We start from the raw sequence: 12866 nt of genomic DNA on the forward strand, positions 1-12866 counted from the left end.
ATATTCCTCCGATGGAGACGGATTTTTCATAACATTTTTGCCTATAGCAGGACGGATCCTTCTGCAGTCAGGCGAAATAGGATGCGAATTCTGCCAAAAATAAATCATGTGAATAGTTATACCACCAAAAACAAAATAGAATTAACACGCAAAACTTACCTCTGTTTAATCTAGATCGCTCCAGGTGCTTCAAACTGTTTATTGTAACGAAATTTCGATTTGTTTTTCTCTCAACAGGTGATGGCCGCACGAGAGATTTTGTTTTATTTTTCTACATAACAGTGCAGACTGCCAAGTTCTGTCGTTACAAATACCAATGTTTGCAACTATTTGGCTAACTGTTGAATTTAAGTGGCATACAGTGCAATACACATGTGTAAGTGAATTGTGCAAACATAATCACAAACCATTTGAGATATGGCCATTCCATATTGCCACCATATCTCAGGAATTTTCGTCGTTATAATATTACACAATTTCTGCACAATATGGTGTACTGTTACATCTTGATATGGGTTGATTAGACCATTCTTTATGATCTCGAAGCATCCGATCATAGTTTTCAACAGAACAGCACGTGATCGTGATACAGTAACATTAACATGTAGAGGTGACGTACTGTTTGGAGTTCAATACAAACTGTAATTTGCTATGCGGGGTGGAAGAAGATAAAAAGTGGAAATCAGGAACCCTGATGGTTAGCAACGGATAAATGCGGATTTTTCCAGTTAGCAAGAGGAAGTGCCATTCCCCCTGAGTTAGCCGTTGTTTTTACCTTTTCCAACATTTTTTGCCAAAAACTACCCAAGTAACCATTAAGCCGTAAAAATGGCATTAAGTCGGCTCTATAGTCGAATGTAGAACCTGGCTAACAGAGCTAATTGGTTCTATATCCTCTTATAGAGCTGCTCAAAAGCCACTTTTGGCGAATTATTCGGCTGATATACGGCCAACTTTAAAATATCGTACCAAGTCTCTGGAGCGAAAGTTGTCAAAAGTGAGAAAAAGAAAAAAGAAAAAAAAATTGTTTATCTCCTGTTCTTTTCTAACTTCCTTCGCTTCCATTGAAGTTGCTTTTTTGCTACTTCATCCAGATTCTAGTTGTTGTCCTCCGAGTTCCTGATCAAGTCCAAGTCCGTTGCCTTTCTCATCTGCTCCACCAATGCACCATGGGAATGGTGTGATCAAACTAGTATTTAAACCATGAAAAACAAAATAGTTTGGGCATTTCGAGGGTTGAAAATGATATGGGATGAGGATGATTCAGTGGTAAGGTTGGTGGTAACGAACGCAGGAATTGATGCAGGAGAAGCAATGTTTATATGAATGGTCGGGAAACGTTTCACAAGAAGAGGGAAACGAGCTGGAGTTTGTCTTGATTGAAAAAAATGGAATAATCAAGATAACCAAATTCCATTATCTATTTAACAACACTATTCCGATAAACATGCCAAAAATAATCCCGTTTCGTCAATCCCGTCCGACATGGATGTTTAAAATGTATTGATCATGACCGACTCGAGTCTGTTTTGGTCGAAATCTATTTTGATTGATATAAACGTCATGTGCTCGAAGCCCTGTGACAGCACTGACAAACTTCTTTACAGCTTGTAGGCTTTATATAGGCTTACAGGGCTTAATTTAGTTCTTACTGGTTATAGTGCCTATAAGCATTAGGAATGCTTATATAGAGCTACTTAGCACTGAAAAGCTGTTTAATGGCCGTTGTAATGCTCAGAACAGTGCTTAGTGGTTACCTGGGTAGTTTAACAATGAAATGAGAAAGAATAGCCTATGTTTTAAAGAAGGAAAAATTTATGAATTAAATATCAGCAGTTTCAGCGCCAAAAACTATTTTAGCAATGATACTAGAAAGAACAGCCTATATTTAAAAGAAGGAAAAATTCATGGGTAAAATATCAGTAGATTTAGTATCAATAAAGTATCTTCGTGCCTGTCACACGATACACACATGCAAAATGATCATTTGCAGAGGAAGCTCTCAGTTAATAACTGTGGAAGTGTAAGCTGAGAAGCAGGCTTTGTCTCAGTGGGGATGTAACGGCAAGAAGAAGACCCAATGACCATTCGACCTAATGATCATTCGGCCTAATGACCATTCGGCCTAATGACTTTCGGCCGAATGGCCTTCGGCCTAATGACCTTCGGCCGAATGGCCTGACACCTTGTTGCACTCACGCAGAAAAAATAATTGTAAACACAATTAAATTCTAGTTCAAATCAACCGATTTTTCAGTTTGCTATAGCGACAAACTGATTTCTAGTTTAATCTGAACTGTTCCCTTTTTATGATAATACAAATATTTTCATTTGACGAAATTTTTGACAGTTTGTTAGAACAAACTGATGCCGTTTTTCTTTTTGATCCAGTTCCAACCTGGGTTGGAACTGGATGAGATCACGGTTTCAACCCCAACCTGACTTCGGTTTCACTTGTACTAAAGTTTGTTTGAGTTTGTTTGACGTTTGTTTGTTTACACATTTTCCGCCAATCCAGTTCCAACCCAGGTTCAAAAAGAAAAACGGCATGAGATTTGGTAGTTTCAACATAAAATGACAGATTGTTTTAAACGACTGCACTTTTGGTACTAACAAAACCGGAATGTGATTGTGTTGGTGACGGCAGCTCCTGCGGCAGTTCGGAAATCTATTTTTAGACACTCGGCAAGCGGATGGAAGCGAGAACGAATAAAAAAAGGTAAAAAAGCGAAATCGACCAACTTTTTGTGGATGCTGTCTTGAGTACCTGCGCGTTATCCATCACGGCCAAAACTGCACTTGGAAGTTGGAGTGATGGATTTGCTCTCGGATTTGCTACACTTTCTTCGTTGTGGCGATGTTGGGGTAAGAATTTTAAAGATGTGTGAGTGCGTCCGGGCCATGTTTATGGTGCCTATTTTGTTGAAACAAATGAAGTTTTCATCATTATATGAAATGATGGGAATTGATTGTTTTGATCGATAAACTCTAAGCTAGAACAAAGAAATATAACTTTGGAATAAGTAGGGAATCGCGCCACTTGGGCGGTGGCTTCTATTTTCATCTGTTTTCTGCTATAACTCAGTCAAATTTGAACCAATTGACACAATTTTTGAAATGTAGTGAGATAAGTATAGTATCTACCCGTGTACAACATTTCAAGTCAATTGGGGTTTTAAACTAAGAAAAAATCAATGATTTTATATTTTTAAATGAAAGAGCACCTTTTTCTGAGCCTCTATGATTTTTTTTTCAGATTTTTAGAACTTTTTTTTGATACCTAAAATCAATTCCAAAGAGATTTTTTCAAATCACCTTTTGACAGCTGGGCAACTGTTTGACAGCTCCGCCCAGTACAAAATCCGACGAGGGGTGATTCATCAAATCACTCCCATACAAACTTCAAATCAATTTTTAAATAGGTTCCCGTGGACCAAAATTCATGAAAATTTGGATTTCGGCTCAGTTTGGCATGCAGATTCAGAATATGGAATTATCTCAACACCGTTAAAGAAGCCAATTGATTGAAAATTGACTGAAGTATAGTGGAAAATAGACGAATATAGAAGCCACCGCCCAAGTGGCGCGATACCCTAATTGGGTTTTTAAATTATGAAAAATGTAATGATTTTTTGATTTTATACGAAAGAGCACCTTTTTCTGAGTCACTATGTTTTTTTTTCAGATTTTTAGAACTTTGTTTTGGTACCTAAAATCAATTTCAAAGAGATTTTTTGAAATCACCTTTTGACAGTTGGGCAACTGTTTGACAGCTCCACCCAGTACAAAGTGCGACGAGGGGTGATTCGACAAATCGCTCCCATACAAACTTCAAATTGATTTTTAAATAGGTTCCCGGACTCCAAAATTCATGAAAATTTGGATTTCAGCTCAGTTTGACATGCAGATTCAGAATATCGAATTATCTCAACAACGTTAAAGAAGCCGATTGCTCAGTTTGAAAATCAACCATGCGTTTTATTGTTTTAAACAAGCCTCTTTTTTCTGCGTGCTTAGCGGACTTGCAGTTAAAAAGCATTGCAGTTAAAGCGTTTGCACCGAGCGAACGTCTACTGTACTTTTAATTCTGAGTGCAGTCGATTATTTGAGGATGTTTTGGTTCAGTGTATATGCATTGTACTAAACTTTGACTTCAACCCTGGTCGTGATCGCGCACTGACATCAGAAACGTCAAATTCCGATTCTTCTTTCTGGTTGTTCTTGACCTTCGCCCATCGTCGCACAAAAAAAAACAACAGCTGAGAGTGTTGGTTGCGGTTCGTCGTGTCGTAGAAATATACAAACGAATCATCATCACTCGTTGCCGTTCGTTCGTGATCGCGAATCGGCGCCACCACAGCTCTTGCGGCTCAGTCAGTCAGTCAGTTCAGTGCTCGTTCAGCTTCCTGTCGGATGAAATGATCATTCTCGTGAAATTGCATTAATCCCACCACAGTGATTTAATTTCTCATTGCATTTTGGCCCGCGCCCTCCTCGACAATCATTTTCCGGTAGTGTCCGTCCTTGTTGGGTATCTGTGCGTTTTGAAGTGAAGTGCTGAACGTAGGAATTAATCGACAGTCTTCTGAGATTCGATTTCCGTTGAACCCCTTCTAATTACCTCATCGAATCTGTACGTTATCGGAAACAGCCAACAGCCGCAGTAATAATGGGCGACAGAAAGAAGCCAGTCTACATCCAGTATTTGTTTGGAGGTCTTTCCGGGTGAGTTAATTGGTACCGTAAATTACTGGCCGCCCTGAATCAGGCGTGAATGTGTTATCTAACCGTTCGAGGGGGTGGGGGTTATTTTTACGGCTCCGGCACTGTGCGTTGATAGGTGAAACTTAACGCACATGAAAGCGTACAAACGAAAACGGATAAGAGACGAAATCATTCGTCATCCTAGTCCGGTATCTGCGTAAAAAAGAGGTGGAGAGGGCACCCTACCCTTGCTGCGTTCTGAAGAAATTGAAATGCTTTGGTATTTTTTGACCTTTCAGCGTTTTCCTGAATACCAAGGTCAGTTCATAACTGACCCACAAAAACGCAATAATTCTTCAATGTTTTTCACCAGGCTTCCACTTCACGCAAATCATTCACTGACTGAGACAAGCCGAACAGAAGTGGTGAGCAAGCTCACGTCATGTGTCACGATACTGGTGGTTGAACAATCTCCAACAGTATAGGATTGCAATGAGAGTCAAGGGCACGATTTGTATGCCGCTCGTAAATTCTGTATCTTGCGTAGAAGAATTTGTGCTTCTTAATCATTGTTGCAAGCAAAACCGAAGAAATTGTGTAAAATACTGTGGTGACCTATTTTTTTAAACTTAGTGCTTTGCTGTGTATATTGAATGATATTTTAATTATTCATTTTCTTCATCGACTTAATGTTGCAATGTTAAACAGTAAGCACGAAAGACCATCACTCTGCCATAACCCTCTGCGAGATTCGAAGGGACTCAAGAGTGTCCCTGATACTCGAACTAAGCACATCACTCGATCGTCGCCTTGATCAATCATATTAATTTATCCAGGAAGCCGTACCTATTCGTGCATAATCTGCCATAGCTGTTCTCGATCGATTGTATCATACGCCAATTTGAAATCGATGAACAAGTGATGTGTGGGCACATTATATTCGCGGCATTTCTGCTACACCTGGCGGATGGCGACCATCTGATCTGTTGTAGCGCGTTTACCCATGAATCCAGCCTGATTGCTCCACGAACTCTCTTGCAATCGGTGATAGACGGCGGCATAAAATTAGAGAGAGGATCCTGTAGGCAGCGCTCAGCGCGATAGTTCCCGCAATCCAACTTGTCGCACTTTTTGTAGATGGGATACACGATACCTTCCATTCATTCCTCCGGTAATTACTTCCTCCTTCCAAATTTTGGTATTGATCTAGTGTAGTGCTCTCACCAATGCTTCTTCACCGTATTTTAGAAGCTCGCCTGGTAGTTGATCTGCTCCAGAGGCTTTGTTGTTTTTCAATCGCCCAACATCTCTTGGTGGTGTCTTTCATTATCCGCACTTACTCCTAGTTATATTACCACGCCACTTTGGCTGCTTGCAACGTTGCCTAAAAATGCTCATCGTAATTCGCCACCTCTCCACCACCTCACGCTCGCTCGTGAGAAGATTCTCGTGATAGGAGTCTCGGCATATGTCGACTAGGTGCACAAAGCTTCTGCGCCAGCGGTTCAGCTTCTCGCAGAACTTCCGTGTGTCATTAGCGCGGTAGGTACATCTTTCCAACGCTTCGCGATCCCGTTCTTCCTGCTGGAGTGCTGGCGTTTGTCCTCCGAAAAGCTCTGGAAGACTTAGTTCTGCCTGTTCCGCGCCTGATTCGCCCTCGTACTGTGTTGCAACATTCTCGCCCATGCTGCATTCTTCTCGTTTTTTTAGCCGTTCACATTCGCTGTCGTCCACGTTTGTGTCGTTTCTGTGATTCAGAGCCGCTAAGCCTACAGATTCTTCCGGAACTTTCTTAGAAATTCCTCCAAAAATCCCTCAACAGGTTCCTTCTGGCATTACTTGTGAGGTTTCTCCCTCGACCGTTTCAGACATTCCGCTTGATATTCCTCCTGGAGATCCATCAGAAAGAGACTAGCTACAAATTACACTAGGAATTCTCTCAAAAGTGTTCCTTAGGGCTGATTACTTTACTTCGGCTTAATCGGTAAGCCAGGCTTACCCATATGTAGTTAAACCTGGTTTAACGCTTAAGCCGGGGTGAAGAAATAGGCCCTTAAACTTCTCCAAAACTTGCTCCAGCTAATCCACCAAGAATTTCTCCATATATTCACTAAGCAATTTAAACAGGGATTCTTCTACATATTGCTACAAGGATTTCTCATGAAAAAAATGTCATGACATTTTTCTATTTACACCACTTCCGGTATAAATTTCTGCTTGTATGCATCACCAGGTCATAACACTGATTAGTTATGAATAATCAATGATGTAGTCAATTAACATTTCCGACTAAGTACAGTGGAATTAGCAAATAACGAAATGACGTTTTTATGGCATTTCCCATCCCTGGTCAGGGATCCCTGTAAATATACTCAAATAAATTATTACAGGGCTCCATCTGAGAATTTCTCCAACTACAGTTGTTACCATGGGGTGCCCTAATTTCGCGCGGGTCCAAATTTCGCTCACTGATAATATTGTCGCGCTTATCTTAGATTCTCAACAAGTTGCGTTCGAAACGCGCAGCATCAGATCGCGCCAGACCGCGCACGTATGATTTACACACGGTGTGCACCTTGGCTAAACTGTTTTTGCAGCCGCCGAGTGGAAGCTGTCATGGATAATCAGCCGCCGTAAACAAATCAAACGGGGCGCAATCTTTTCGCGATAAACGACGGCTGGTTGAGATCATCAGCATCTGAGTGATTAAGCTGGGATGCACAATATTAAGAGATCATAATCATAGAACTATTTGTTGAATTGTCCAAATAACACTATAGATAGTATGGCTAAAGTGAAATTTGGACAATTGCACAATTAGTTTTAAGATAATTATCTCTGAATATTATCAATGAGCGAAATTTGGACCCGCGCGAAATTAGGGCACCCCACGGTTAATTTCTAAAAAAATGATTATCCCACTGATTACTTCAGGAAATACTTCTACAATTAAGTCAGTAATTGCTTCAGAAATTCCTCCAGGGATTCTTACAGGAATTTCTTTCAACATTCATCCAACGATTCATCGAGGGATTCCTTCACAAATGTCTCCAAAGATATCTTCAGTAAACACTTCCAGATATTGTTCCAGGAATTCCTCCGGTGATTACTTGAAAAAAAAAACTAAGCAATTCCAACAAGGGTTCTTGTACAAAGTGTTTCAAGTATCCCTCCTGGAAGTCCTTCAGTGATTACTGTAGGAATTCTTTTAGGTATATTACCAGCAACACTTCCAGAGATTTATCCAAGAATTTCTCCAATATCTCTTCCATAGATTCTTCCAGGGGCTTCATCAGCAATTCTTGTATGCTCCTCAAGGAGCTCCGCCAGACTATTACAGAAAAATAATTCTTTGAAAATGTAACTACCGATGGGACGCTCCACGCGTCCTGTGGCATCGGCGTCCGTACGCCCAGGCCAGCTCACCTTCAAAGTACCTCAGGGTCGGCATTGACCAGGGGGAAACTTGAGCAACCCTACACTTACCTGCCAACACGAATTTTAGCGAACAAGGGAAAGGCCAAGCAGACTGGTAGGGAAATGAATCTCTCGCTTTTGGTAACAAAAGGAACCGAGTTGATTTAATCTACTAATATATTGGTATCTAGGGTGTGTGGGTTAGTAAATACAAACATATTTTTCTATCTTCTTCGTTGGGGCCCATTGTGGTAAGGTAGAGGGAGAGGAGACGGTGACATACCTGCCGGAGCACGTGGTCGGCGTCAAAACGATGCTAGCGGGAGCGAGCGCCGAGACGACGGCGCTTCGGGTGAAGGGACGGGTTCGGGACCGACGGTCGAAAGCATGTCTGGTGGCTGATGACGTCGCGCCGCTGGGCGGCTGGATGGTCCGTGGTGAATCACGAGATGTGCGCCGTGATCCCAGGATAAGGTTCTCGTACCAGAGTAGGGTGATCCAATACTTGGTGGTGATCCGCGTCATACAATTTATCTTCAGCGTAACGCTGGATAACTATCGGTCGGGTGCTAAATCCACCTCTACTTCGCGGATGAAATGACTAATCCGCGAATATGGTCCAATATGACTCGAACTCTGGAGCACTTGTCACTCCGAAAAATCACAAACTTCTTCACGCGGTTCTTCATAAAGATCACCATCGCACCACTTACTCTAGCACCTCTCTTCAATGTCCAGTCCGGCTTCTGTCCAGAAATCGACTCCCCCGAGATTCCTCCTTCCCATTTTGCTCCTCCAAAGATCTCCTCCTTCTCCTCTATCACCCCCCCCCCCCCCCCTCCGATGATCCTCCTCTGGCATGTCTTTCCATCCCGGATTTCGTGTTTATACATATAAATATTGTTCCCCTTTCTAACCCCATCTAGTACTCCATCGGGGGGCATACATTAGAAATTCTTAACTAATTTGAATAGTAATTTTCTATTGGAGCAGGGGTTCCCAAATAGCCTTTTTTTTAACTATACTAACAACTTTTCATTATTTTATTTTTTTTTTACTAACATTAATCTTTATAGCGAGTTTTATTATTATTATTCTTACTTTAAGCAAAACAACTAACAAATATAAATACAAAAACAAAACAACCATTTAAGATCATACTTGGATTCCCATTGTTGCCGTTATTGTCGGTAACAAAAATTGCTCAACTGTGACATTTTTTCCGGAATTTCTCCAAGAATCTTAACTGTAATTTCCTCAGAAGTAATAACACAAATTCACCCAGGAATTTCTCATATGATTGTTCCAGGAATTCTACTAGGCTCCTGCTATCTCAGGTGTTCCTCGTGGAATTCACCCACAGACCAGTGTTGGTAAAAACTCAAATTCTCAAATCTCATGCTTGAGTTGTTTCACGCGCGATTCTTGACTCGCCAAACTCACCGCCGAAAAAATCATGCATGAGTTGACTCGCGATTTCACTCATTGCTTTATTTCTTGGTATTCTTATTATTTACATCGATATTTTTAGGATTGTATGATAGAACAAAAGCAAACCTATCGTACAACAACATTGGATGTCGTTCAAATTGACTTGGATTCGTTTTACAGGCGAACGAGATTTCGGCGCTTGACTCGTGAGAGCGAGATTTTACATGAAAATCTCGCGCGTGAGAAAACGATTCAGAATCGCGCGCGAGTTTGCTCACGCAGGAGCGGTTCGTGAGTGTGCTTTGAGTGTGATTTTACCAACACTGCCACAGACTCCTCCTCGTACTCTTTAAGACAGGGGGTTTCAGGCGTTTCGGATCGTGATGCACTTTTGGGAAGAAAAAAAAACTACGTGATGCACCTGGTCATTATTGTTAATGAATTTGTTGAATTTTTCAAAGCTAGACATGTTCGTCAGATCCTGAGCAGACTCATAGTGAAGTTAAATTTTTTGGTGATAAGTTTTTGGTCGATTCCTAACGAGAACCTCGATGAAGTTCTGCTTTGACTCCTGTATGATTAATTTAGTGGTTTTTGAAAGACGTTTTTCCAAGATTTTTACTGAATTTCTGAAGAAATCTATGCCAAAACCCCCTACACACTTAGTTTCATTCACCGAGATCGGTTGTGCGAATCTCGGTTTCTGAATTTTAACCAAGATTCAGCTAGCAAACTGGTGGCTTGCTTGGCAACGAGGCACGTTATACTGATTCTTGGCATTTATTAACTGAGATCTCATGAAAACATTTAGATCTAGGACTACACGGCTGTGCAAATCTCGGCATATGTAAACCGAGGTATCAGAAGGCCGGCTCCAGAGGCACGTTATCCTCCATTTCGGACATTTGTGCCATCTATTTGGCTAAGGACGGGTGGCTTATTGGGAGTACGCCAACCACTTCTGTCTCGTTGGAGGGCCATCGTGTCAGGTTTATTTAGTGTCCCAACCAACACTGGGACGACCACGCTGATGCGGCTACCATCTTGAATTTAGCTGGGCGTGATGCCGCATTTCTTACTCAGCCACTGGATGCCAGAACAGACGCTGTTTGAGCCGCACCTCCTTGGTGAACAGACGCTCGGGACGTACCTCTTCAATATAGCTGATGCTAGAACAACAACAGTGTCCAAGCTGCACTACCGCACACAACTCTTAGCTGGCGGTCTTTACCATCGATTTGTCCGTGACAGTATGTGGTAGGAACTTGTGAGGACCAGAGCTGTGTTGGTGGCTCTGGGTTGTCAACTGAACATTTTGCAGTTTTGGCATAGTTATCCAAAATATTCGATGAAGACGAAGGTAGCTCCGGAGCGCGGTAGATTCTATACCCAAAGAACGATTAGATAACGGATGGATTTGGGAAGGTTAACCCTGTAAGCCCAATGAGGCGGAATATCGAACCAATGATTTCTTGGGTTAGAATAACATGTTAAGCATTTTGTTTTGTCAGCTTCAGATTGTTTAAATCAGATTTGTTAGTGCAATAAACTCAGATTCCTGTTACTGGACAATTGCACCAATTGGACAAATCACAGTATCAATATGAAATCAATTGCCCCATCAATGGGTGCCTTCTTCATCGTGATGGCATTTTGAAAACGGACCAGGGACAACCAACTGATAAAACAGCCCACTGCAATTCACTGTCTTTTGTATCAATGATACGGTTTAGGTTTCGGTATGCGCCTTCGAATGTACTATGAACGGTTCGGTTGATGTTGATAAATGCCGTCGACATGATAGTAACGAGCATCAGCCGGTCGAGATTATGTATACACTGACAAAATTGCAAAGTTAAAGTTTATACAGGTTCAGGTTATACAATTTATAAGACATTGCCATCGTTATTTCTATATGTGCTAACATACACATTATATCACCCTATTTCGTTTTCATGAAGTGCCCTATTAAACGTATATACGCAACCTTTTTCATTTATGTGTGTGCAAACATAAAATTTAAAGATGGGTTGTTATAGTTAAAAATTATATAATCTCACACATAATTATGAAGTTTGGGAGACTCAGTCAATCAGCAAGCTTGCAACGGCCATCTTGTGTCGAGACATGAGCATTGAACTTCGTCGAGTTTTGCGGTGAACTTATATTCGTTTATTGGAGGTAATTATTATAGTTTCATGATCTATTTTATGTACAATAATAAGTATGTATCGTTTCAGCTATTATTTCATAAATGCACGGAAGGCGAAGGAATGTTCAGCGGGAGAAGTTTCACTCAGAAGGAAATAGCGCCGGAAGAAAACGGTATCTTCTCATACCTTCCTCGGGGAACAAAAGAGAGAAACTTCGAGCAAGCTCGCACCGGCAGGAGGAGGAGCACCGACAGCAGTTTTCGCAGCCCTTGCATGAATAGAACAGAATGTTTAAGAATATCCAATTTCATTACATTTCATTAGAAGAATACTAAATAAAACAATGAAACAAAATAAAAACACGTGGTTGAATTATTTGTTTTTATTATGATTTTCATACATTTTCGATACATAATTATTATGTAGCACCAAACATGAACGTTATAAAATGCACACATAAACTTTAATGAAAGAGCTACATAAAGTGTATGTAATTCTGTATATAGATGTTATATGTGGAGATACTTATACTTGTTATGTTTGCCCTACATATTTTGTATAGATGAAGACAAATTGCAAAAATCTATGTAGTTTCACACATAATATGTATACGGAAAATCGTTTCAGTGTACCTATGTCTTGTTTCACAGTGAATCTGCTGCAAATGGTAATCAAACACCGGAGGCTTCGGTTGATTAGATTCGCTATTTTGGGCAGCGGTGGCGGCGTGTGGCTTGAATACCTTTATGGAATGGAAATAAGCTGTTCTTATCAGCCACCGTTATTGTTTGTCTTAGTGGGTTGAAGTTCAGCAAGTTCAGCGATACGAATCCTATCAAATTATATGGCTGCGGCTGACCATTTGCTGATCGGTTTTCCATAAGCCAAACAAATATGCAAATTATTATTAACATATGTAGTTACATGATTCGTGTGAACTGCACATCCTTCTGAATTCTAGAATAGGTGGATTAACGAGGTGTATTGGGTTGATGCGATAAAATTTTAATATTCTCATACAACGTTCACCCATCCCAGTATAACATGACGACCGTTAACCCTCGAGCAGTCGCGTCTTTGACTACCTGCAACGACGCCACGCTCACGCTATGTACCAAAAGCGTGCATTTTTCATGGTGCGTGTACTCAGTACACGACGCG

At 41.0% G+C, this 12866-nt stretch overlaps 1 protein-coding gene across 1 annotated transcript in view; it reads left to right on the top strand.

Annotated features, from left to right (window-relative positions):
* Positions 1-4312: 4312 nt before the first annotated feature.
* LOC115260377 (mitochondrial 2-oxoglutarate/malate carrier protein) overlaps positions 4313-12866 on the top strand; it is a 30624-nt gene continuing 22070 nt past the window's right edge. Inside the window, exon 1 of the mRNA XM_029861340.2 lies at positions 4313-4725. Within this exon, the coding sequence (XP_029717200.2) occupies positions 4670-4725 (56 nt within the window). The 5' untranslated portion in view covers positions 4313-4669. The remainder of the gene's footprint in view (positions 4726-12866) is intronic.

The sequence above is a fragment of the Aedes albopictus genome, chromosome 3, assembly GCF_035046485.1.
Source record: "Aedes albopictus strain Foshan chromosome 3, AalbF5, whole genome shotgun sequence".
NCBI classification, from domain to species: Eukaryota; Metazoa; Arthropoda; class Insecta; order Diptera; family Culicidae; genus Aedes; species Aedes albopictus.